Source organism: Globicephala melas, chromosome 4 (assembly GCF_963455315.2).
Source record: "Globicephala melas chromosome 4, mGloMel1.2, whole genome shotgun sequence".
NCBI classification, from domain to species: domain Eukaryota; kingdom Metazoa; phylum Chordata; class Mammalia; order Artiodactyla; family Delphinidae; genus Globicephala; species Globicephala melas.
Window position 1 is genome coordinate 128,864,545 of NC_083317.1, and position 27,702 is coordinate 128,892,246.

At 39.4% G+C, this 27,702-nt stretch overlaps 1 protein-coding gene across 5 annotated transcripts in view; it reads right to left on the reverse strand.

Annotated features, from left to right (window-relative positions):
• Positions 1-27,702, reverse strand: part of PPP2R3A (protein phosphatase 2 regulatory subunit B''alpha) — a 222,679-nt gene that overhangs the window by 108,874 nt on the left and 86,103 nt on the right. For all 5 annotated transcript variants that reach the window (XM_030873423.3, XM_030873425.3, XM_060298583.2 and 2 more), the window contains 3 exons: positions 27,237-27,503; positions 18,829-18,932; positions 12,493-12,595 (listed from right to left, as the gene is read on the reverse strand). In XM_030873423.3, the coding sequence (XP_030729283.1) occupies positions 12,493-12,595; positions 18,829-18,932; positions 27,237-27,503 (474 nt within the window). The remainder of the gene's footprint in view (positions 1-12,492; positions 12,596-18,828; positions 18,933-27,236; positions 27,504-27,702) is intronic.

Below are 27,702 nucleotides of genomic sequence, written 5' to 3' on the forward strand. Positions count from 1 at the left end.
TTATACCAGTACCATCCTGTTTTGATTGCTGTATCTTTGTAATATGTTTTGAAGTCATAAAGTGTGAGGCTTCCAGCTTTGTTCTCCTTTCACAGGATTGTTTTGGCTATTCCAAGTCCTAAAAATTCCATATGAATTTTAGAATTGTTTTTTCTATTTCTGCAAAAAATACCATTGGTATTTTTAAACAACTTTATTGAGGTATAACTGATATACAGAAACTGCACCTATTTAATATACACAATTTGATGAGTTTGGACACATGCATACACCTAGGAAACCATCAGTGCAATCAAGGTAATAGACATATACTTCATCTCCAACACTTTCCCTGTGCTGCTTCTTTTGTTTGTTTTTTGGTAAGAATACTTAACATGAGATCTACCTTCTAACAAAATTTTAAGTGCACAATACAGTATTGTTAATGATAGGTGCTATGTTGTACAGCAGATCTCTAGAACTTATTTGTCTTGGATAACTGAAACTTTATAACCAATGAACAACGTCTCCATGATTCCACTTATATGAGGTATCTAAAATAGTCAAACTCAGAGAAGCAGAGAACAGAAATGGTAGTTGCCAGGGAATGGGGGAATGGGACCATTGGGATTTAGATAGAGATTGCATCAATCTATAGATTGCTTTGGATAGTATGGGTATTTAAAAATAGTAAGTCTTTCAATCCATGAATATGGAATGTCTTTCCATTTATTTGTAAGAGTTTTTTTTTTTTTTAACAGGAGAAAAATTAAACAAAAGTTAAATGTGTATACATGGGAGAGACCCAGGAAAACTGAGTAACTAGCCAAAATGGCCAAAGCCCTTACCTTAAATACCATCTTCAGCTAAAGACACAAGTGGATGTTGTGGGTAGTGGTTTGGGACTTCAAAGAGGAGGAAGGCAATTCACATGAAGATGGAAAAGCAAGTGTTTGATAAACAAATGTTCGCTGGGCTACACAGAGACAACAGAACAGAGTGGACTCTGATTTCTAGGCCCTGCCCAGTTTCCCCCACCATACTTAGCCCATATTCTTTGCAGAGATCTCTGCTGATAGCTCTTTTCCAGGAACAGTCCCTCTATCTAAATTCTTTTAGGCAATTAGGGAGAAGGTCAAAGTTTTTTCCTGAGTCTTTTGGGCTTTGTGTTCAGCCTGAAATAACCTACATGCCAAAGAGACATTTTGGGGTGGCAAATTTTGCTCTCCTACATGGGCTTCAGTGTGGAAGTCAAAATATGAATGGGCTATCTCACAAAAATATTCTCACAGACTTGAGGCAGGGGTCAAGGGCAGCTGAGATCTGGTGGCCTGCAGGAGAGCTAAGGGCTACTGCAATGAGGGAATTCCTGGGGACCTCATCCTTACTCCCCATCAGATAAAGCCTGGGACATTTGGTTATTAACAACGTAAGGGAGTAATATTATGAAGAAGCTTGCTTTAGGGGTCTCTCTGGCCCCTCCTGTCTTCACGGCCCCTTCTGACTGAGTTCAGAGCCCTTGAAGTGCCTAAAAAATTCCCCAAACCCCACCCCCAGGAAAATCTCTGCTGGGGTCTGCTTTCTTCCTGGAGATCCACGAGGAGAGAGATCTGGGTATATAGGTGAGATCCTCCAAACAGTGCATATGGATGGAAAAGAGAAGGTGTTAAAGGGCTCAGCTGTGGGAGTTCCAACATTTAGAAGTTAGGAGGATGAGGAGGGACCTTTCTACTTTTGCCAAATTGTTGCTTTCTTAAGTTCTTAGTGGTAACATTTCTGGCTAAAGGGTGGGAACAACATGGCTGTAAGAATGTATGAGTCAATTTCTGGGCAACTTCACCATCACTGGATATAAACATTCAACTTTTTTGGGGGTTTCTTTTAGAATGTGTAAATTGTCATCTTCAGACTGCTTTCATTTACATTTCTTTGATATCTAGTGAGAATTAACATTTTCCCACTGTTTGTCTACTAACTGTATGTCCCTTATGGGATTAGTCCTGTATTTTACTTATTTATCGTTTGGAATATAGATATTTATTTTACAAATTTGAATCAGTTTTTTTTCATTTAATTTTTTATTGAAGTATAGTTGATTTACAAATATTATGTTAGTTTTAAGTGTACAGCATAGTGATTCAGTATTTTTGCAGATTATACTACACTATAGATTATTACAAGATAATGGCTAATAATTCTCTGTGCTATACAGTATATTCTTGCTACTTATTTTATACATATATACTTGTTCAGATTGTTTTCCATTATAGGTTATTAGAAGATACTGAATATAGTTCCCTGTGCTATATAGTAAGTCCTTGTTGTGTATCTATTTTATATAGAGTAGTGTACATCTGTTAACCCCAAGGTCCTAATTTATCCTCCCCCCCACTCCCACCTCCTTTCCCCCTTTGGTAACTGTAAGTTTGTTTTCTATGTCCATGAGTCTGTTTCTGTTTTGTAAATAAGTTCATTTGTATCATTTTTTTAGACTCCACATATAAGTGATAGCATATGATATTTGTCTTTGTCTGACTTACTACTTCATTTAGTGTGATAGTCTCTAGGTCCATCTATGTTGCTGCAAATGGCATTATTTCATTCTTTTTTATGGCTTCCATTATATACATCTTTATCCATTCATCTATTGATGGACATTTAGGTTGCTTCCATGTCTTGGCTATCGTAAATAGTGCTGCAACAAACACTGGGGTGCATGTATCTTTTCAAGTTAGGGTTTTCATCTTGTCTGGATATGTGCCCAAGAGTGGGATTGCTGGATCATACGGTAGCTCTATTTTTAGTTTTTTAAGGAACCTCTATACTGTGTTCCACAGTGGCTGCACCAATCTACATTCCCACCAACAGTGTAGGAGGGTTCCCTTTTCTCCACACCCTCTCCAGCGTTTGTTACTTGTAGACTTTTTGATAATAGCCATTCTGACTGGTGTGAGGTGATACCTCACTGTAGTTTTGATTTGCATTTCTGTAAGAGCTTTCTTTTGATTAATATTAGCATGGTATATATATTTCCCTCCTTTTACTTTTAACCTATTTGTGTCTTTATATTTCTTTCAGGCAACATACTATATTTGGGTCTTGGTTTTTTGTCTAATCTTTGCTTTTGGGGGTATTCACACCACTTATACGTAATGTGACTACTGATATGGTTAGGTTTAAATCTATCATCTTGCTATTTGTCCCATCCATTCTTTGTTCTTTTTTTTTTCTTCCTTTTCTGCCTCCTTTTGTGTTAACTGAGTGTTCTTTATGATTCTTTCATTTTATTTCCTTTTTTGGCTTATTAGCTATAACTCTTATTTTAGAGGTGCATCAGAGGTTACAGCATACATCTTTAATTTACTACAATCTACTTTCAAGAGATGTTATACAACTTCATGGATTACATGCAAGTCATAACAATATACTTCCATTTCTCTTCTCCCAGTCTTTATGCTATTGTTGTCAAATTGTACTTAAACATATATTAGAAACACCATAATGCATTGTTGATAGTTTCATTTAAAGAGTTACTTTTCTTCTAAAGAGATGTGAATAATAAAAAATCACATACATGTAGTTACCACTTCTGGAGTTCATTCCTTTGTGTAGATTTGCATTTCCATCTGGTATTACTTTCTTCCTTGCCTAAACAACTTTTAAAACAAACAAACAAATAAAAAACAAACAAACAAAACACATCTCTTGTAGTGCATTTCTGTTGGTGATGAATTCTTTGAGCTTTTCTATGTCCAAAAAAATCCTTAATTCACCTTCATTTTTGAATGGTATTTTCACTGTGTATAGTATTCAAGGTTGATAGTTCTTTCCTTTCAGTACTTTAAAGATGTTGCTCCTCTGTCTTCTGGCTTGGACTTTTCCAACACGAAATCCGCTGTCATCTTTATCTTTGTTCCACTCTATGAAATGTGACTATCTTCTCTGGCTACTTTTCAAAGTTTCTTTTTATTACTGGTTTTGAGCCACTTTATTATGATGTGCCCTAGTATAGATTTGTGTTTCTTGTGCTTTGGGCTTATTGAGCATCTTAGTTTCATGGGTTTATAGTTTTTACCAAGTACAGAAAATTCTGGGCCATTATCTCTTCAAATAATTTTCTGTCCCCCTGGAATGCAATTTCAGCACTAACTATGCAGAGTTAGTGCAGATTTCACAGGTTAAGGGCACAGTCCCCCACAAGACTCCTCTCACTTCAGACACCAGCCATAACTCTGGGGTTCCCAGGCTACCCATACTTCTGACTAACTGGCCATGAATTTGGGGGTTTCCATTATCCTCTGAGGTTCAACAACTTGCCCAAATGACCCAGAGAACTGGGGACAGTAATGTATTATGATTACTATTCTATTATAAAGGATACAAATGAGGACCAGCCAAATAAGAGATGCATAGGGCAAGGTCTGGGAAGGTCTAAAATGTGGAGCTTCTGTGTCCTCAAGATGTGTCACCCTCCTAGCACATTACCGTGTATCGTTAACCAGGGGGAGCTCAATTGTGCTTCAGTGTCCAGACTTTTTAATTGGGTTTCATTATGTAGACATGATTGATTGAATCACTGGTCACACGACTGAATTCAATCTCCAGGCTCCCTGCCTCTTTGGAGGTCAGGCTGATATCACCTGGCTGAAAGTCTCAACCTGTAATCACATGGTCGGCCTTTCTGGCATGGGAAGCCCTCATCCTGGAACTATATAGGGGCCCACAATGAGTCACCTCATTAGTATAAACTCAGGCATGTCCCAGGAGCCCACCATGAAAAACAAAGACACTCATCATTCGGGAAATTCCGAGGCTTTAGAAGTTCCGTCCTAGGAAACTGCGACTAAGACCTGACAAATTCTTTATTTAACAACATCCTCTCTTCCATTTATAAGTATGTTAAGTTGCTTGAAGTTAGGCCCCACAGCTCACTGATGCTCTTTTCATTTTTCTTTCTTTTTTTATGTCTCTATGTCTCATTTTGGATAGTTTCTATTCTATGTCTTCAAGTTCACTAGTCATTTAATTTGCAATGTTTAATCTCCTGTTAATCTAATCTGGTATATTTTTCACCCCAGACACCTTAGTTTTCATCTCTACGAGTTCAGTTTGGGTCTTTAAAAAAGTATTCAGTTTTTGGTATCTGTTTTAATATACTTGTCTGCTAATTTTAACATCTGTGTCAGTTCTGAGTCAGTTTCAATTGATCGATTTTTCTCCTAATCATCAATTGTATTCTTGTTTCTTTGCATGCCTGGTGTTGCCAGCCATTTTGAATTTTACCTTTTTGAGTGCTGGATATTTTTATATTCTTTTATTCTCAAGTTCTGAATAGAATAAATATTTTATGTTCTGCGATGCTGTTAAGTTACTTTGAAAAACCCTCTCATCCTTCTAGATTTTGCTTTTCAGATCTGTTAGACAGGACTGAGTGCTATCTAATTTAGGCCTAATTATTCCCCACTACTGAGGCAAGACTCCTATGACTACTCTACCTAAAGTGCCGTGTATTATGAGGTTTTCCAGTCTGGATGGTAGAGACAGATATTATTCTTGATTGGCCCTGTGTGACTTATGGGTACTGTTCCCTCTAATTTGGGGTAGCTCTTTCTTCAGCTTTGGTTACTTTCCTCACATATATCTGCTGATCAGTACCTCTGATGAATACTCATGGAGGAGTTCTGAAGCTCTCTGGAGTTTTCTCTCTGTGCATTTCTTTCCTCTTTGGTGCTCTGTCCCAAGAATTCTAGCTACTTTGGTCCCTCTAGATTCTCAGCTCTGTCTCCTAAACTCAGGGAGTTCCCTGAACTCTGCCTAGGGTCCCCATCAACACACTGTGGCTTGGAAACTCTCTCAAGGCGATCATAAGGATCACTTTGTTTGTTTACTGTTTCTCAGGAATCACTATCTTTTGTTGCCAGATGTCTGGCACCTTGAAAACCATTATTTTGTATTTCTTGCCTGACGTTTTTGTTGTTGCGGGTAGGAAGGCAAATCCAATCCCAGTTACTCCATTTTGGTCAGAAATGGAAGATCTGATGATTGTATATGTTAATTTTATTTCCTACTATTTTACTGAATTATTTTATTGTTTTGAGTTTTATCACTGATTCTCTTGGGTTTCCAGGTTTACTGTCACGTCATCTATGAATACTTTACTTCTTCAGCCATTCTTATGCCTCTAATTGTTTTCTCTTGTACAGTATAATTACTCTAGTACAATGCTGAACAGTAATGGATATTGTGACATCCTTGTCCTGTCTCTGATTTTAATGGAAATGCCTCTAATGTTTTTCTATACTGGCTTTAGCGCTAGGTATATATATTATAATCATGTTAAGAAAGTATCTCAAATATCTACTTTCTTGAGCATTTTTTAATGAATGGGTGTTAAATTTTGTCCAAAGTGATTTCAGCATCTATTGAGACAATCATAATTTTTTTCTTAGAAACAACATGTGATATTAAAAAAGATCCTAATACTGAAGCAATCTTGACTTCCTGGAATAAATCCCACCAGGTTGTATGCATCTTTTTAATATTTTATTTATTACTTTTTATTATTAATCATGAATTATATTCATTTGCAATTTTCTTTTTTGTACTGTCTGTACCTGGTTTATGTATCAGTTGTTTCATAGAAGGAGCTATAGAGTTTTCCTTCCTTTTCAATTCTCTGGAATAATTTATTAAGCATTAGGACTATCTGGTCTTTGAAGGTTTTGTAGAATTCCCTTGTGAAACTACCTGGGCCTGGTGCTTTTTGTGGGGTAGTTCCTTAATAAAGATCTCTACTTCTTCTAAGGAAATTACTTTGTTAAGCTTTCTAAATAAAATGGGGTTGGGCTTCCCTGGTGGCGCAGTGGTTGAGAGTCCACCTGCTAATGCAGGGGACATGGGTTCAAGCTCTGGTCCGGAAGGATCCTACATGCCACGGAGCAGCTGGGCCCGTGCGCCACAACTACTGAGCCGGAGCTCTACAGCCCATGAGCCACAACTGCTGAGCCAATGCACCACAACTACTGAAGCCCGTGTGCCTAGAGCCCATGCTCTGTGACAGGAGAGGCCACCACAATGAGGAGCCCTAACACTGCAGCAAGGAGTGGCCCCCACTCACCTCAACTGGAGAAGGTCCGTGCACAGCAACGAGGACCCAACACAGCCAAAAATAGATAAATAAAATAAATAAATAAATAAAATGGGATCAATTTTGGTCAGATGTATTTTCCTAGGAAATTTTCCATTTCAGCTAGGTTTTCAAATTTCTTTCCAAATAAATTTGAGGCCTGCAAAATAGTCTTTTATGATTTTTAAAAAATTTCTTCTGTTCCTCCTTGTCATTTCTTATTTTGTCTATTAGTTCTTTCTCCTTTTTCTTGATGAAATTAGTTAATTGGTCGTCTATTTTGTTAAAGTTTTCCCCATACCAAGATTTCAACTTACTGAAAGTGCTACTGTTTTTAAAATTCTCTATCTCTTTGGTTTCTGATTATTATTGGGGGTGGGTGATGGGTACATGGGGGTTCAGTAGATCACTCTGCCTGCATTTGTATATGCTCAAAATTATCCATAATAAAAATAAGAGAAATTACATATACACATGGTATAAAATCAAGGAGTATATAAGAACTTATGGTGGAAGAACCATTCTACCAACCTACCCCATCCATGCACCTTTAGCCCCACTTCTTTTGAATCATTTATATTTTTATTTCTTTTGCTGCTTAGCTCTATAATTAAACATAAAATTTAATTATTATTTAAGTATAATTAAATACTATGTTACAATTACTTTTTTTTAATAGGCATCACTTTTTAAAATTAATTTATTTTTAAAAATTTATTTATTTTTGGCTGTGCTGGGTCTTCATTGCTGCACTCAGGCTTTCTCTAGTTGTGGAGAGCGGGGGTTACTCTTCATTGCAGCGTGCGGGCTTCTCATTGCAGTAGCTTCTCTTGTTGTGGAGCACAGGCTCTAGGCGTGTGGGCTTCAGTGATTGTGGCACGTGGGCTCAGTAGTTGTGGCTCGCGGGCTCTAGAGCACAGGCTCAGTAGTTGTGGCACATGGGCTTAGGTGCTCCGCAGCATGTGGGATCTTCCTGGACCAGGGCTCAAGCCCGTGTCCCCTGCATTGGCAGGTGGGTTCTCAAGCACTGCACCACCAGTGAAGTCCCTACAATTACTTTTCTTTATAGCTCTATCAACTTTAGACAATATCTATTATTCTTTGCTAGGGAAGATGAGGGTTTAGCTCATTTAAACTGTCCCACTTTACTCACCTTACCCAATATTTGAGGTTATGATTTTTAGTTCTTGTATTGGTTATCTTTGTAAACTGCAAATAATCTATTTATACATTTTTCACCCCATTCATCTTAGTGCCTTAATTTCCTTTTACATAGGATGATGATTATAGCACCCCTACCCTTATTTTCTCTTCTCCCTCTTTTTCTCTTTCACATTTTGTTGGCAATATTTTGACTTTTACATTGTTCAGGTTGTTTAAATACTGTTCTGCAACCATAATAAAATTTTCTACAGTTAATCCATAGAGTGACTTTAGGTGTTATACATCAAAATATTTTATGACATTTTGATTATATAAATACTGTTGAATGCTAAGTTAAGCAGCATATAAGGAATGCATTTCATTTCTTATTGGTCCAACATCATGTCCCTTGGGGGCATTCAAAGGAGAATGTTCCAGGCATTGAGGTTAGATGAACTTCCTTTTCTTACCCTCCATCAGTTGTTTATAATCATGTCACATTTCAGTTTGCTTCGTGTTTATACATGACTGTCTTACACAGTTTTTTCATTTTTCAAGGAGTTTCTAATTGCTTTTCTTTAGCTTGTTGATACACGATGCTGCATCTTCATCATATTCTCCAGTTTCCCTGTTCTCACATGTAACAACTATCCCCTTCTACCTCCCTTTCCAGAGAAATCCTCCACCTTCTCTATTCTGGACTGGCTGTTCTTCAGTTGCCAACCTGGGACTTTATTTCACTGCTTCTCTGGATCGAATCCACTCTTTCCTGTATCTCATGCATTTCTCTTTTTTGTTTTACTTAATTTGCTGTAGAATATATTCCCATAACTCTCTAAGAAAATAGGAGATAAACTTTCTGAATTTTTAAATGACTTTATTCTAACCTCATATCCGATTGATAGCTTGGCAGGATGTAGAAATCTGAATTCAAATCCATTTCCCCAGAGTTGCCAATGAGAATCTAATACCATCCTGATTCTTATTCTTATTAAGGTGACCTGGTTTTTCTCTCTGGGGGATTCCAGTGGCTTTCTAAAATTTCAACAGGACTGGTTTATGTATATCTTTTTTTTTATTCACTGTGTTTGGCACTCAGAGGCTCCTCTCAACCAGAAGATTTATATTCTGTGTATTCTGGTTCTGTGGGCAGTAACTGGAGGGAACATGAGAGGCTGGGATGGGAGGGTCACATTCTGTTTTTGATCAGATGATGGTTACACAGGCATGTTGTACTTCCTCAAGAAAGGAAACAGGAATCCCACTGGGTTCCTGCTCTCTGGACCCATCCTATCACTCCAGTCTTTCCAATTCTCTCCATCCTGTATTATTTCCTTGATGACTCTTATATTATTTCTTTGATGATTTCCTTCTCTCCGTTTTTTCCCTTCTTTCTTCCTCAGATTTCAGTTAGTTAGATGTTGAAATTCTTGAATTGGTCCTTTATGTCTTCTCTTCTGCCTCTCTCTTTCTCCCCCATCTGTGAGTTTGTGTGTGCCAGAGATATCCTTAACTTTAGTTTCCAGGCCTTATGTTGAAATTTAAAATTTTGGCACTTACATTTTAAAATTCAAACAGCTCTTTCTTATGTCAGCATCTATTCTTGTTTTATATAATCTCCCTGAATATAGTAATTATTTTTTAAAAATGCCTTTTTAGAACAGTTTTAGCCTTCCAGAAAAATTGAGAAGACAGTATAAAGTTCCCATATATTTGCACCCAGATCCCTAATTATTAATATCTTACATTAGCATTTGCTATAATTAATAAGCCAATATTGATACATTATTATTACTATTACTCAAGGCCATACTTAATTCACATTTCCTTAGTTGTTACCTAATGTATTTTTTTCTGTTCTAGGATCTCATATTACATTTAGCTGTTGTACCTCCTTACGCTCCTTCCGGCTAAGACAGTTTTTCAGACTTCCCTTCTTTCTGACAATCTTGACAGTTTTGATGAGTACTGGCCAGACACTATCTAGGATGTTCCTCTACTGGAATTTGTCTTAACATGCTCTATTGTTTGTTAATTTGTCAGGCTGCACTTTACATTTGGGAACCAGGTAAGGAGTCAACTGGTCAACTGCTCTGTATACCAGCCTTCAATGATTCCCCATTTCTAATACTTCTCATCAGCTCTGCCAACTCAAGTTTACAGCCTCTCTGGGATCCTAACGAGCAGAGTGGAACAGAGTAGCTCACTTCTCCACTGCAGCCCATACACAGCCCCTCGTTCCAGGCTGTAGTCTCCTTAGCCTGCTTCTGCTTTCTATCTCCAAGGAATACTACGTATCTTGTATACTGATTTTTTTCCTCCTCTGTTCCTCTATGCCATTCCATTAACTTTCATGGATTTATTCCTTTTAAATATCTATATTTTAACTGGAGGAGTTTGGAAAAGAATGGGAGGAGAATGTATCAGTCTGTCATCTTTTACCAGAAGACTCCATACGTCCACTTCTTATATGAAAATAAAACTTCTCCTTACATTTAAGGGACGGAAGTAAAAATGTCCACTAATTCATAATTTTGTTGTTTGTTCATAATTCTCTTGGTACAGCTTCATTTATATTCCTGTCAAAGCTTTTATTAAAGCTTCTGATAAAACTCAGTCAAGGCAGGTCCCCATAGGAAAAAGAATTCACCCATATGAACCTTTCACGAAGCAATTATGTGTGGAGTCGTGGGGAGGTTAAGGGAACAAACAAGGGAGTGGAAGGCACCGGGGATGAGCAACAGAAAGATATTGTTACAATCCCTAGGGCCAAAGGGCAAGGGGAGGAACAGAGCTACAGGAGCCCAGTAGGCACTACAACTGTGGAGAAGCGGCCATCCAGCAGAAGCTGTATTATAGAGAAATACATTACTGTGGTGAAGCAAAGAGTTGGGAAGAAATGCTAACTTCTTTCTTTTCTGCCCTCCCACCTCCTGGCGGTGCTATCCATCTGCCAGACCCAACCAGAAGCTCTTAGGGGAAGGGGGCCAAAAAGATGCAGTTTGTAGGAGACAGAGCACGACTGCGAATGGATTGAGCTGGTGAGGGTGAGGGGTGGCTGGAGAACTTTCACAAAACATAAATAGGAACACATAATATTGGATATTATGTATGATGATCTTGATTAAATGTAAGAAACGATTAACAATCCTCATTCCCATGAACACTTTTTAAAGGGGAACAAAAACATGTAGCAGATGAGTCTAAGGATAATCAAGGCTACCATGCAAATTAAGACAAGCTCAAAACCCTGCACACAAAATAAATTACAACCAAACTTCATTTTCTGAACATGTAAAACTGTTCCAACAACTAGAAATCTATGTCATACAGTGTTAGAAGTCAGGATAGTGGTTCCCCTAGGGCAGCAGTGACTGGGAGGGAGCATGAAGAACTTTGGGAGTACTGGTAATTTTTGGTTATTCATCTGGGTGCTAGTTACACAGATGTGCTCACACTGTGAAAATTAATTGATGCACTGTGATTAATGTGTCTTTTTGTGTATGTATGTTGCAATTCAACAAAAATCTATTAAAAAATTGATGGTAGCCACGAATACAACTTAAAAAAACCTGCACTACATTAATGCATCTTTCTGCCCTTCTTTAGGTATCCTAACTAACAGTAAACAAGGATTTACTAGAACAACTAAAAAAATGATGTGCATTCAACAGAAATGAAAGGCAGGTCTCAGCTTCAAGTAATTTGTGAACTACTTAGAAAAATGTAATATTTAAATATGAAATTAAGAATATTAACAAGTAATGTATCAGGCTATGAAGAATGCTATAATAAAAACAGATCCAGTATTGGCATGCAATTGATTCTCATCAGAAGGCCTGGATATAAATATTCCCCAAGTGGGCTCTTTCTGTTGGAGATCTCTTTCTCTTTAACCTTAACAAAGGTCTACTCAACTAGGCCAATTTCCTGGTTTCAGAAGGTGCTTCTGTGACTGCTGTGGGTGGGCAAGAGGAGAGGCTGAGTAAGGCCTCTCTCTTCTGCTTCAGTGGGAGTAGCCCTGTTTTATCTGTTTCATACTATTATCTGTTTATACTATTATCAGTGTTAATTTTCTCTAAACAAAAGGATTTTGCTGCTAAAACAAGCTTGGAAACAACTCGTCTAGAAATCTGACCTCTAAATTTGTATATCTCAGTTGACATATCTCACAGTTGAAAAAATTTTAAAAGCCTCTGAAACTCTAAAAATAAAACCCATTTTTAAAAGGAAATGAAAATTACCTGAAGTAAAGGAACAAAATCATCCTGTTCTAGATAGCTGCAGCTGGGCTTTGCAAGAAGATAGATAAACTTAGAGGCATCATCATGATGGTTACTCAGCAACCTAGAAAAGAAACAATTGCTTAGGAAGACTGGCTACTATGAACAATGACTACAACATCAATAGTTGGTAATTTCAGTCTGATCTGAAGGCCATTTAGATCAAGAATCAAGTGCTCTCTTTTCAGTGATTAAAAAAAAGGAAATTTTTCCATGCTCTTGATTTTGTCAAAGGGCCATCTTAATAAAAGCTCAACAACAAGACGGTACATTATTTTTGTAGAATGCTTCTGAGACCACAGAGTCAACTGAACTAATGCATGTAAAAATACACTTGAAGGAGAATGTCTGTTCAGGTTAGCTTAGGGCATCTGGAACCAGAACTCCAGAGCTGCCCACTAGGAGGGAACACATCTGATGGACCACTACATACCACGTAAGACATGAACTTCTGCTTGTCCAGGCTGGCAGACATATTCAGGACTAACATGATAGGGGGCTTTTGAAATTAGACTTTGAAGCACCAGGCTTAAGAAGAAAATGAAGGCCCTATTAAATCTTCAAGTTCTAAGAATTCCTCACATCCAACTAATTGCTGGACATTTCCATCTGGATGCTATACTCTGACAGCAAAGTCAAAATAGCGAAAACCAAATTTAAAATCTTCCCTCAAAGTCATGGATGTCTATTTTTGTTAATGGTGGTACCACTCCAAGTTATCTGGGCTTGAAAATTTGAAGTCATTTTAAACTTATTTCTCTTCCTTATTCTCCACATCCAATTAGTTTCCAACCTTTCTTGCTTTTCTTCCTTAATCATTTACTGAATGCTAATTGTGTGCCAGATACTGTCTGGCCTTGTGAATACTTGAAATACAAAGAAAATAAGACATAGTTTTTTGTTTGTTTGTTTGTTTATGCGGTACACGGGCCTCTCACTGTTGTGGCCTCTCCCGTTGTGGAGCACAGGCTCTGGACGCGCAGGCTCAGCGGCCATGGCTCACGGGCCCAGCCGCTCCGGGGCATGTGGGATCTTCCCGGACCGGGGCACGAACCCGTGTCCCCTGTATCGGCAGGCGGACTCTCAACCACTGCACCACCGGGAAGCCCAAGACATAGTTTTGTGCCCTGTAAGGAACTTACAGTCTAGTGAAAGAGCTACACCAATAAGATGTATAATCCTGTATAATGTTATTACAGAAGTAATAAACTCAGGGTGTCATGGAAAGACACAGGAGGACCAGTGAAATTCCCTGAAGAGTTGTGAAGTAGGAAAGTGGACTACTGCAGATCAAGAGGGATGCATGTACAAAGATCTGGTGTGAGACTGCACAGATTATTTGAGCAGCTGCAAGCACTGGGGTGGTAAGGGAAGGGGACATGGTAGGATTGGACCCTGGAGGCCCTTTTATGTTAGGTCAAGAAGCCTGGACTTTCGCCTACTCGCAGAAGAATTTTAACTTGGACTGTGACATGATCAGATGTGTTTTTCATAAATATCAAGCAGAAATCTTTCCAAGGGCCTGAGCATGGATACTGGCAGTGGGAGACGAAGAAAAAGGGGCAAATATGGTTCAAGTGAAAGGAAATGGTAGTTGATAGGTGTGGAGGGGTAAAAGGGGGGAAGTCCATGATGACTCCCAGCTTTCTATTTTAGACCACTAGGTGCTTGGAATTTGGGATGGGAATACTAGAGTCCTGAGGAATATTTCCTCAAAACATTTTAGACAACCATTCCTTCCTTCCTATTTCTGTTTTATCAAGTCCAGGGTCTTATTACTTCATGCTGAGACCTTTAGAAGGGAAGAGGGTCATAACAGGCTTCAGTGTCCATGCAACCTCACATCATGGACAATTCATCATTCTAAAACATTCTTTGATTATATAATTCCCTTTTCCAAAAATGTTCAACAGTTTTCTACCACTTATATGAGTAAGTCTGGATGTCTAAGTTGGACATTTAAGGCCCTCTTTAATTAGGCTAGAGTCTGCCTATCTCACTACTATGCTAAATGAAACGTCCACTCCGGGCAGCTGGCCTGAACCACTCTTCTCTGAGCGTGCTGTGTGCATTCTTGCCTCGGTGCCATTTCTCATGTTGTTTTACTCTCCTAGAATACCATCTCTCCCAACTCTGCTATCTGAACGCTGGCTATTCTTTAAGGTCCAGCTAATAAACTACCTCTTTCAAAAAACCTTCTCTGACAACTAAATTCCTTACTGATCTTTGTACTATTTAATTTGTATGTATTACATACACCATTGTACCACGAACTTTCTTTTATTTCTCTGGCACCTAAAGGGCAGGCAAAGTTATAGCTCTTTTTTTCCCTTAACACTAGATAGACATAGTGACTTTCACATTGAAGATTCTCAAAAAATGTTTGTGATCTAACAGATATACCCTTAACTGACTTCATTTGTGATTATTAAAGCCATAGAATGATCTTTATATTTATTTTCCTTATCATTTTTCAGCATGCTCAGGACCCCCAAAATTAAATAAATATATATTTCAGAAAAAGATTACTGAAATAGGTGTTGATGGGAATCACCTCTTAGGATAAGAAAATGGGTGGGATGATCACAACAAAAGGCAGTGAGGTATAGCACCTCTAAGTACAAACTGCACAGACACTGACAGATGAGAGACTCTCTAAGAGGGAAAAGTCAAATTAGGTATGGCCTTTTGCGATCAGAAGCATGAATCAGAGAGAAAAGGTGAATTCTGATTCTCAGCCAATGCTAGTGGCTGGTGAACTCTATAAGGCAGGAGAGAAAGAGATTAAAAAAAGTCGTGAAAGCTGGAGAAAGAAGGTAAACATAGCTATTCTAAACTATCATCCAGAGCTCTTAGGATGAAATATTGTTTTGTTAGTGGAAAAATGACACTTTGACATGAAAAGGTAAGAGGAAGTAAAGCATAAAAAAGCTGGGACAATATAACTGACTCTGTGTAAGAGGAGCTCTGTCACAAAGCTGGTAAACTGGGAACTCAAAAAGAAAAGCTGTGGAGCAATGCCTTTCCCCTAAAAATGTCTTGACTGCAAGAGAAACAGATGTCAAAGTACAGACACGAAATGGGCAGCAGAGCAGGGAAGGGAAGGGGAGCAGAGGCAGGGGAACAAGAGCCTGTTAAGGTGTTCATGCTCAGACCACTCAGAGGAGGGCTCAGAAGCCTCCACCCCATAAACACTGGGACAGGAGGCAAACTATTTCCTGTTTTGCTGTTAACTTTTGTATTTGACTTTCCCCCCAAGATTATATAGAGCCTATTATTGGAGCAAGTCAGCATGTGTATGTATATGCCAATATGTTTTAATTCTGTGTCATTATCTGCCAGTTATTTTTTTTTAATTTTTAAAAATTTATTTTTTGGCTGCACGTGGGCTTTCTCTAGTTGTGGTGAGCGGGGGCTACTCTTTGTTGCGGTACGCAGGCTTCTCCTTGCGGTGGCTTTTCTTGTTGTGGAGTATGGGCTCTAGGCACGTGGGCCTCAGTAGTTGTGTCACACGGGCCCTAGAGCGCACGGGCTTCAGTAGTTGCGGTGTGCGGGCTGTAGGGCACACGGACTTTCAATAGTTGTGGTGTGTTGGCTCAGCAGTTGTGGCTCGTGGGCTCTAGAGCGCAGGCTCAGTAGTTGTGGCGCACAGGCTTAGTTGCTCCGCGGCATGTGGGATTTTCTAGGGCCAGGGATCGAACCCGTGTCCCCTGCACTGGCAGGCAGATTCTTAACCACTGCGCCACCAGGGAAGTCCTGCCAGTTATTTTTTTGTACTTGAAAGTTTTATATACTATACTTGGACCCAAGTCACTTTATGCAAAGGGTACAATTTGTAAAAAATTATAAAAATAAACACACGTCTTCTTTAAGGTCAGTGTGGTAATTCAAACCATCCTGCTTAGTTGCTTTGTCTCCCAAAATAGCCATACTTGAGTCTCCTTTAAAGCACGCATTTTAAGTGCTGAAAAAGGAGCTCCCGCTAGAGGGCGCTCCAGTCGTTATAGTATCTGGGCAGAAAATAAAGCTTTGATACAGAGACATCAGTTATCTGTTCACAGAATTTTAAAAAAAAATTTTTTAATGAAAAAAGACAGGGACAGTTGCTCATGCTGTATAACTTCATAAGCAGTGTCCTATAGTAACTGAAAATGAAGACTTGTGCTTCAAGTCTTTTTGCCTTTTGCCTTTGCAGAAATAATCTCTTTTTCTTAGAGATAAAATGAAAATGATTCATTTCAATAAAGGAATATAGCTGTTGCAGGTGCTGCTGCTCTGTCCACCAACAGAAATGTCCACCCTATCCCGGTGACATGAAGTCTAAGACAAAAAAACTGGCTGTTACTTTCCTTAATATTATGCAGTTAACTGCCGATAAACAAGTTGATTACTAGTTTTTCTTTGATAGTCAGGCTCACAAACATAGGGTCCTAGCATATTCAAAGTAACTTAGAATGTAAGTAGTTATAGTTCTTCTCTCTGGCTCTAATTTTTTATAGAATGAACTACTCCCCCCACCCCTTTTTAATCTCCCAGCTTCTTCAACACGTTCTCTGAAATAATCATAACTCACTTCTTGCTGCTTTCCCAGATTGTTAGATGGCTTTTGCCAACAATGCTGAACTCAATGGCTGAAGATACCCAGGACAAGAGCTGTGTAACATCCCTATTCTTTCTAACCCTTGTTCACACTCCACCTGAGGCATTTCTCAGGGCCTGGCACCTACCAGGGGGAGAGAAGCTAGCTGAATGAAAGCTAGAACATCTACACATTTCAAGATCTTCAATTCTGCTACTGTTATACACTGATTTCTAATAACAACAATAATAATTAATAATAGACAAGCAGACCACCCAGCTGAGGTCCTGGCTTTACTGGTAGGGAAAGGAGAGGGAATCCAAGCTGACCCCCCTATTGTTCAGGCCCTTGGCTCTATTTTCTTCCCTCAGGTTCTAGGGTGCCAGAGACAGCCAGAATGGCAAATGCCAATTCTTTTACTGGTTTACTCCTAATTAGTGCTTTTTTGCTAATTCTAGACTCCAAGGAGTTCTTCTTTTACGACTACACACACAAAAATTTTTTTTTAAGATTTTTATCTAGCTGTTTCCTATTTGCGATAGGAGAAGTGGAACGGTGACCATGACCCTGACTTTGGAGAGTCATCCTGCTGGTGTATGAGGAGTGGTTCTAGTCCTAGGGCCATTCTAGTCCTTGGTATTTGAACAACTTAGAACTATTCCCTGTAACAAAATGACTAAAATTCACCTGGAAAACATGAAGCATTTATAACTTTTAGCTTTGATGTTGTTCTTTAAAAGAAGTCCATTAACTGGTAGTCTTATATCCCCTGATCACTTTAGTTCTATTGTAATGCAAGAAGAACTTGGTGAACTCAACTTGCTGCTAGATTTTTCAAAATAAGAATACAGTTATTCATCACCTATCATGTTCTCAAGCATTATACTACTAACGGCTTTGAGGTGGCATGAAAGAATCAGAAGAATCTGTAAGCTGAATTTTGCTGCTATTATATGTTGATTTTAAATAATGATGATGATGATAGTGACATCAGGTGAACAGCATTTCCCGATAGTTCATCAGGAAGGGTATCTAGCCCAGAAAAGATGAGAAAAGCATATTTAAAGAAGGCTGATCAGTTAAAAGAGGTAGAAGGGGCATGCTATAACAGTCTCTTAAATTGATAAATATATCAAGAAATAACTTCTAAAGAAGAAAGAAGGGAGAAAAAAATAAAAGAGAGAAGAAAGTTGGATTTGAGTTTAAGAAAACTTGTCAGGATGTTAAAATCCAGGAGTATCTTGATAGATGTTCTATTCCTTTGTTACTTAACTGGAGCTTTCAAAAAGTAGTAACTAAAATCTACTAGAATTCAGCTATTTTTAAGAAATCAACTACATACAATTCTAAATTTGATCACATGAGAATGGAAGCATGTGACAAGTGTGGTTTGCTCCCCTTAAAGGAGCATTTATGTCACTGCTGCAAGAGTCAAATCCTAAGACTCAAATTGTTAACAAGTGAAACTAAGAACTACCAAATACTCATTAAAGAAGTATTTCTAAAGGTCTGTTTTACTGATTAGAGACGTAAGATAAAGGCTTAGGGAAAGAATTTGTGTGTGGGCATAATAAACTGTGAGTCATTGAATTTTACTTGTTGAAACAAAGGGTAAGGGGAAAATTAATAAATGAGTAAAATAAGTGACTTTTATAAAGCATGTCATGAGGGCCGGACAATTCCTTGCCCAGCCCCAGAGTAACTGCTCTCATACTTACTTTCTCCACATGGCAATGAATGACTGGGCTGACACAAATCCTGTCCTCTCTCCCCCTGCAGCCCTGAACATGGGGGTTTTCCAATAAAGAGGACAGCCACAGACCTGCAGATAAAGCACAAATACAGTGTAAGCCAAGGGGCAGTGAAGAGATGACATGACCGAAGAAAGGGCCTTTGTGGCTTTTACCCTTCATGCCACAGTGGACAGAAGGGCCCTTGGAGGAGCAAAACTGGGGCAGAGGCAGATACATCAGCTGGGGTAGATTCAGCAAGACAGAGGGGAAACAAAATAAGAAGATGACATGTTTAATGAAGAAAATGAAAATCCATTTGCCTTTTCTTCAAGTGCATTTATAGTGATGTTTCTTTCCCCTAACCTGAAAAAGCAACGAGTCTCCCTCCCTTCCTACCACTCTTACATCGTATATTTTCTACCTTTAGGAAAAAAAAGAAGTGACTGAACATCATGGTTGTATATGCCCTTCCCTCCTATGGCAGGAAAATACAGCCACCTTTATTGCTCACTCACTTGGTGTCAATACACTCTATCACCTCTCTCCCTCTCTCTCCTTTGCTTATTGTGTTATTAAGCCCCAGGTGCAGAAAGAACCAGAAAAGCCTGGACTGTTCAAGAAAACAGCTATAAATCTATTTAAATGGATACAATTCAGGTGAAAGCTGAAAGGCAAAAATTAAAATGCTATTATTTATTTAGAAGATACCACAAATGGCTACATATTATAAAAGCCTTAGAAAGAATTAAATACAATACCCTAAAAGATAATAATTTTTTTCTCCTCAATAAAAAAGCTCTTTCTTTCAATTAAGAAAAATTATTCTTATACTCTTATAAGAGACAGTCTGTACCAAATTAACCTGCTTTTTTTCTAGAGGGAAAATTCTTCCAAGTAATAATAATATCTAAATATTAGCAGAGAAGTAGTCTCTAAATGATCCCAATTTTATATATACACATAAAATGTATTCCCAAATCTGAAGCTCTTCAGAGAGTCACATCTTGTCATTGGATAAAGATATTCTTATTATTCATATTAGATATAGGATCTGTTGAGCCTTATTCTACAAAGGGAAGCTTCCCCTCTGACAGATGACTGGATGTGAACCCACAATAGGTTGAAGTGAAGCTGCTCCTGATGTGAGGCCTCGGTGCATGGGGGATCCCCACAGAAGCCTGCATAGTACCTCATCTGAGATCAGTTATGCTGAGAGAATGCCCAGGGCTGCTGGGTTCATGTCAGAGATGAGGATATGGATGGTGAGATTCAGGCCAAGGGAGGTAAGTACAGGGCAGAAATGAGATTGCTTCTGCCAGGGCCACTAAAGCATGTTCTGCAAGCAGGATGGAATTTAAGATTTCTTAAGTCCAGAGGTCAAATACCTCCACTGAGGTCAAGAATGAGGGAAAGGTGTTGCTTAGCAAACAAATGGATTTTGTTTATTGTATAAATTATGACTGCCAAGGTACAAAGCTTACAATTAACATACTTTGGGTAGTAACTGTCAAATCCACTTTCCCCAATCCCAATCCTTCCTTTCATGCAGAATGGTGGTTTGCCAAGAAAATGCTCTTAAATATGACAGGCTGTTGGTAACTGCTGGAAAAGTTGGAAGAATAGCCTGTATTATGGAGGTGGGGGGTGCAGAGCCACAAAAAGGGAGAAAATACAAGGAGAGACTGGAACTGGCTTGCCAAGGTGCTTGAAGCTCCCACCACTAGAGCCACTACGGATTTTCAGAATTGAAAGGGATCAGGAATCTTCTAGTTCATCCTTGGGAAGTGGTCACCAGCTCAGCGAAACACTTCCAGGGACTGTGCACTTACTATCTCCGGTGGGTCTACTTCCACTATTAAAAACTTTCATTTCCTTAGATTACAGTCTTTTATTCAGAAGACTCCGGTTAAAATGTGTACACATCAGCTCATAAAGAGTAGTAAATCATTGGGATTAACATTTACAAATTTTTTATGACCCAAAGGCAGAATCCTAAGAGATAAAGTACAGAATAGATATGTTTTGAAGTAGATGGGAAAGGGCTGAATTGTTTTTCTTGTAGTGGGTCACCCTGAGCAGCCAAAGGTTGGTCAACATGACGGTATCGGGCCCTTGGAGAAAATGCCAAAAGAAAAAACTGGAAGGGCAGTGGATGGCAAGGGCTTCAGACAATACACTTTGACCATTTTTAAAAAATGTATGGCTGGTCTGCATCTGCTTAAAAACAAAGGATTAAGATAAAGAGAGTGAGCAAATAGCCAAAGCAATCTTGAGAAAGAAAAATGGAGCTGGAGGATTCAGACTCCCTGACTTCAGACTATACTACAAAGCTACAGTAATCAAGACAGTATGGTAAAAACCAGGAACACAGATCAATGGAACAGGATAGAAAGCCCAGAGATAAACCCACACACATATGGTCACCTTATTTTTGATAAAGGAGGCAAGAATCTATAATGGAGAAAAGACAGCCTCTTCAATAAGTGGTCCTGGGAAAACTGGACAGCTACATGTAAAAGAATGAAATTAGAACACTCCCTAACACCATACACAAAACATAAACTCAAAATGGATTAAAGACCTAAATGTAAGGCCAGACACTATAAAACTCTTAGAGGAAAACATAGGCAGAACACTCTATGACATAAATCACAGCAAGATCCTTTTTGACCCACCTCCTACAGAAATGGAAATAAAAACAAAAATAAACAAATGGGACCTAATGAAACTTCAAAGCTTTTGCACAGCAAAGGAAACCATAAACAAGACGAAAAGACAACCCTCAGAATGGGAGAAAATAATTGCAAATGAAGCAACTGACAAAGGATTAATCTCCAAAATTTACAAGCAACTCATGCAGCTCAATATCAAAAACCAAACAACCCAATCCAAAAATGGGCAGAAGACCTAAACAGACATTTCTCCAAAGATATACAAATTGCCAAAAAACACATGAAAGGATGCTCAACATCACTAATCATTAGAGAAATGCAAATCAAAAGTACAACGAGGTATCACCTCACACTAGTCAGAATGGCCATCATCAAAAAAATCTACAAACAGTAAATGCTGGATAGGGTGTGGAGAAAAGGGAAGCCTCTTGCACTGTTGGTGGGAATGTATATTGATACAGCCACTATGGAGAACAGTATGGAGTTTCCTTAAAAAACTAAAAACAGGACTACCATATGACCCAGCAATCCCACTACTGGGCATATACCCTGAGGAAACCATAATTCAAAAACAGTCATGTACCACAATGTTCACTGCAGCTCTATTTACAATAACCAGGACATGGAAGCAATCTAAGTGTCCATCAACAGATGAATGGATAAAGAAGATGTGGAACATATATACAATGGAATATTACTCAGCCATAAAAAGAAACGAAATTGAGTTATTTGTAGTGAGGTGGATGGACCTAGAGTCTGTCATACAGAGTGAAGTAAGTCAGAAAGAGAAAAACAAATACTGTATGTTAACACATATATATGGAGTCTAAAAAAAAAGTGGTTCTGAAGAAACTAGGGACAGGACAGGAATAAAGATGCAGACATAGAGAATGGACTTGAGGACATGGGGAGGGGGAAGGGTAAACTGGGACAAAGTGAGAGAGTGGCATTGACATATATACACCACCAAATGTAAAGTAGATAGCTAGTGGGAAGCAGCCGTATAGCACAGGGAGATCAGCTCGGTGCTTTGTGACCACCTAGAGGGGTGGGAGGGAGATGCAAGAGGGAGGGGATATGGGGATATATGTATACATATAGCTGATTCACTTTGTTATACAGCAGAAACTAACACACCATTGTAAAGCAATTATACTCCAATAAAGATGTTAAAAAAATTTTTTAAAAATTAAGTGGGTTTCTTGCAGACAAAAAAAAAAAAGATAAAGGAAGTCAGGAGATCAATAAGAACCTAAAAAAAAAGTAAATGATATCAACCTGAGTGCAACAGAATAGAAACTTTTATAACGAAGGAGAGAACAAGCTCATGTCAAGGCTTTTTACAAAGGAAAAGACTGGATGACAAGTAAGGAAGTACAGGACGTGCTGAAAATGGGTTTAGGAAACTGAGGTTTAGAGGAGGAGACAAGAGTCAGCGTTGCTGGAGCAAAGAAAGCTTGACTGACACCTATAATTAGATCTAAAAATGGCCCAACAACATAAAGAACTGAAAGCAAGATTGTCTAATGATACACAGGAAGAGATGATCACCCAATATTTGTAATGTTCTTTAACATTTTTAAAATGTCTCATGCTCATTATTTCATTTGGCCCTGACATGATCCCATACAGAAGAGGGTGGGTATTTTTATCCAGTTCTGCAGATGAAGAAAAAAAGGTACAGAGAGGCTAGCTTACAGGCCACAGGAACAATGGGTCAAGATGGTACTGTATCAGCCAATTAGAGGAGCTGGAGGGCTTTGTTCAGTTCGGAAGACTTTCATTCTTTTCTCTCAACTTTCTCTTAGAGGCTAAAACTCAGTGGTGACAAATACTTCCCTTGCTGTTCCTCAGTTTCTGTTCCTATGCTTTTTTTTTTTTTTTTTTTGTGGTACGCGGGCCTCTCACTGTTGTGGCCTCTCCTGTTGCGGAGCACAGGCTCCGGACGCACAGGCTCAGTGGCCACGGCTCATGGGCCCAGCCGCTCTGCGGCATGTGGGATCTTCCCGGACCGGGGCACGAACCCGTGTCCCCTGCATCGGCAGGTGGACTCTCAACCACTGCACCACCAGGGAAGCCCATCCTATGCTGCTTTTGCTCCTCTTAGATTCATTCTCTAGTCATTTCTTCTCCATTACTACTTAAAGCTGTGGAAAAAAGTACAAACTACACACTGAGAATTTAATCAGAAATGGACATTAATCTCTCCACGCTGTTTGAGGTTGAAGATGAATGAGCTAAACTTCACCAACAGATGCAGATTTCATAAAGAGTTTTCTTTGCACTTAAAAAACAGACCCCAGTCTCTACAGCTACACTTAAGCATCACGGAGAGTAGACTGTAAACTCAAGCTGGCCTTCCAAGTAGCTTTATAAGAGAGAGATTTTTCTCTTTTCTTTTGATGTGGACTTTTTTTTTTTTTTTTTTTTTGCGGTACGCGGGCCTCTCATGTTGCGGAGCACAGGCTCCGGACGCACAGGCTCAGCGGCCATGGCTCACGGGCCCAGCCGCTCCGCGGCATGTGGGATCTTCCCGGACTGGGGCACGAACCCGTGTCCCCTGCATCAGCAGGCGGACTCTCAACCACTGCGCCACCGGGGAAGCCCTGATGTGGACCATTTTTAAAGACTTTACTGAATTTGTTACCATATTGCTTCTGTTTTATGTTTTGGTTTTTTGGCCGTGAGGCATGTGTGATCTTAGCTCCCTGACCAGGGATCGAACCCGCACCCCCTGCATTGGAAGGCAAAATCTCAACCACTGGACCACCAGGGAAGGTCCTCCAAGTAGCTTTATAAACTATAAGAATCCATAAAAACGTTCATTTATTGCTCTGACCACATCCTCCTTTGTTGTCCCCCAGGGGTTGTCTTCTCCTTTCCTATAGCCAACCTGTCGTGAGAACACAAGCACACGAGGGTCAGTGATACAGGCACTGCCAAAGGATGAGGACGGTCTGTAGAGCAAAGAACGGTGGAAAGTAAGACTGATTTAGTGAGTGCTAAAAGACTGGCCGTAGCCAAGGAAAAGCTGGATTACATGAGCCTAGCTAACTGGAAGACATGATTAAATGAATTTTTTAAAAAATAAATGATTTTAAGAATAAAGAGGCAAAATCCAATAAAACGAGCTGATACAGTACTTCCGAGGTCATTATACACACATCCTCATCTTTATATGCAATGTTAGTTTTAACTTTTTAAAAGTATGAGCAGTTCACCTTGCTATCTGAGCTGACAATTAAGGTCTAAGAGCAGTGAACACAAATGCTTGGCACCCCGAATGGAAGTTAGGGCTATAATCAAGTACAATTCAGACAAGTTAATCAGACATGTATGTGTATACTGGCTACTGTGCCACATGATAATTTGGTATAAACAGTAAATTGTCACGTAAATGCCTGTTACTATGGCTACTAAAAAAAATAGTTTTCTATCTTTTTAAACTTCTCTATGTTGTCAGCTTCCACACTGGCAGTTTTTCCTGATGCCACCTACAGATTGATCCTCACTGCCTGTAAATAGGAAAGTCCTCCGTCTGACTCCCCAGCATGTAAACCCCTTCCCTGACTTGACTACGCTCTCTCCTACACATCTCGTGACCATGTGGAGTCCTCAGGCTCTCTGCTCTCCTCTCACTGTGCATTCACTGTGGAGTGCTGGCGGCCACTGAGCCACAGGCAGGGCAGGGCTACCACCAGCCAGGTGGGAGAGCCAGAGCAGGAGGGTGGAGGCAGCACAGCAGGAAGGCTCCTCAGTCAGGCGCTGGGAATACTTAGATGAAGGTCGACCCAGAGATCTTCAAGACAGAGCAGGCTGCAGGTCTCTGGCAGTGAAGCACTAGTCACTGATTGGCTCTCCAGATGTGGGGAGCCCAGCAGACCACCGGGGAACTACCATGTCCTGCAATCTGCAGTCTCTCCTGTTTGCCTGCCCGAAGTGGTCCATGAAACCTCATGTCTCTCTCACACAAATTGTTACCATGTTAGATATACCCTGTTTGGCATTTATGTGATTAACATGTTATCTCCAAATTAGACTTCATTCATCCTTGCTAAATTCTATCTTTTGGATTTAGATTCATTATTCTAGTCCACTCAGATAATTTACCACTTGATTCATAAAATAGTCATCTCTCAAAGCTTGGGGTAAGAAAATGCCAATGTCCTGAAAGAACTTATAACTTATTTGGGTGGATATAGCTTGGAAGTCAGTTGATGGTATGTTAGCATACATCCAGGGGAGATAGGGTAGAAACAGCACGATGCAGGAGTCAGAGGACATGTCTCCTGACATGGACAAACTCTGTGTCTTCACGTACATACTTGTAGGATTTCAGTTTCCTCATACGTACAATAGAGGAGAAGAAGGTGAGCTCTTACTTCTGGAATGAAAGAGGTTGTTTTTCACTAGAAACATTCTAAGGGGTCAAAAAGCAAGTTCTAAGATTGGGGGGGGGTGATGAAAAAAGGAATAAAAAAAGGATTCTTTTTCACTTCCCTTAAAATCACTCTACTTACAAATTATTTAACAGCAGTAACAAATGTTCTGAGGTTAGAGGTAGGAGAGAAGATGGGACATGACAGGGCAGGGATTCAGGGACGTCTCTCAGGACACAATGGAAGCTAGGTCTTAGAGGATGGGTGATGTGGGAGTGGCAGAGTGGAAGCCCACTTTGGAGGGGAGAACTATGAGAGCCCAAATGCAGAGGCAAGCCTGTGGGAGGGCAGGTGGGTCAGGCCCACGCAGGGAACAGCAGTTTGGGTTTTATCCTCAAAAGCAGTAGTCTTCAAACTTTCAAATATTATTCCTGAAAGCAGAGGAAGCATTCCCAGTGGAAGGGTGCATGGGGTCTTGGGAACTCCCACTTGGTGTCTAGTTGTCCACATGCAGCCCTTAGCCTACTAAAGCCCCTCTGTCTCTTGAAGCACAGCTTGAGACCACTGCTAAATCCTGAGGTATGATCTGACTCTTCAGTGTACATGCATCATAAAAACAGAACCCAAACGAAACAAAGCACTCCTATAGATGGTAGGAATCCCTGAATATTGCTGAGCTGGGGAATGACATGATCAAATATAAACTGATGATTATGCTCAGTAGTAACTGTTCTAGGAGGAGGCTGGAGGTGTAGAATCCATTACTAAAGATATTACAGTAGTCTTAGCATTAGGGACTAAGACCTTAAATTAGAAGCAGTTGGATATATTGAAAAGTATCACAGACTTGCTTCCTGGTGGCAAATCCATTTATTTCTGAGAAGAATTACAGTGTTGAGCTAGCCTAATTGTTCCTTGTCTGGTTTGAGGGCAAGGAGTTATGATCAATGAATGAGAACAAAAAAGAGAGATTTGTATTCAACACAAGGGAAATTTTTCTAACAAGGAAGGCTATTTAATGATGGAACAGGCTGCTTGACAAGGTAGTGAGTTTCCTGTCACTGAAGGCATTCAAGCAGATAATGAATTTATGTGTTGGTGATGCCATGGATGGAATTCCTGTATTAAATGGGAGGATGGACTACGAAACCACTAAGGCTTTTTTCACACTTAAGAGTTCCATAAAGTAGAACCATAGCTAATATATCAGTATCAAATACATTTTTCTAATATAGAAAAAAAAGATGTATGCTTACAAACAGAGAGCAAGGAGGCAATAAAGAGAGGGAGATTGGGATTGCTAGAGAAAGGGAGATTATACATTATTTAGTAGTTATATTACCTTTGCAATTTTTCCCATTTCATAAATGTCTGCTTTCTGATCTTCAATATCCATGAAAGCAGTTTCAATTCTGCTTAGAGTCTGTTCATGATTACTGCAGGCATCGGGGAGTCCTTCAGGGAAGTAGAACCGTGGAATGTTTATGGATAATGTTGCATTCACAACATTATTCACATGAGGAACAGGGGAGAGAGGTCGGGGACTACTTGCAAAGGTGGCTGGAGGTGGAAGTGGTGTCCCAGGTTTCTTTTCTGGTTTATTTTGAATCTGGAAAGAAAATATGATTATGAGACACAAATATTCTAAACAGTATATATTACTGGAAAGTCCTCACCAGTAATAGGAAGTTGGGTATAAATACAAGAAACCACAATTAGAAGCAGTACAGATGAAGAGCTCACTCAACTATAGACAGGGGTAAGCATGCTCTGAGGGAATGCTTATCTACACTGAATCAATCAGTACA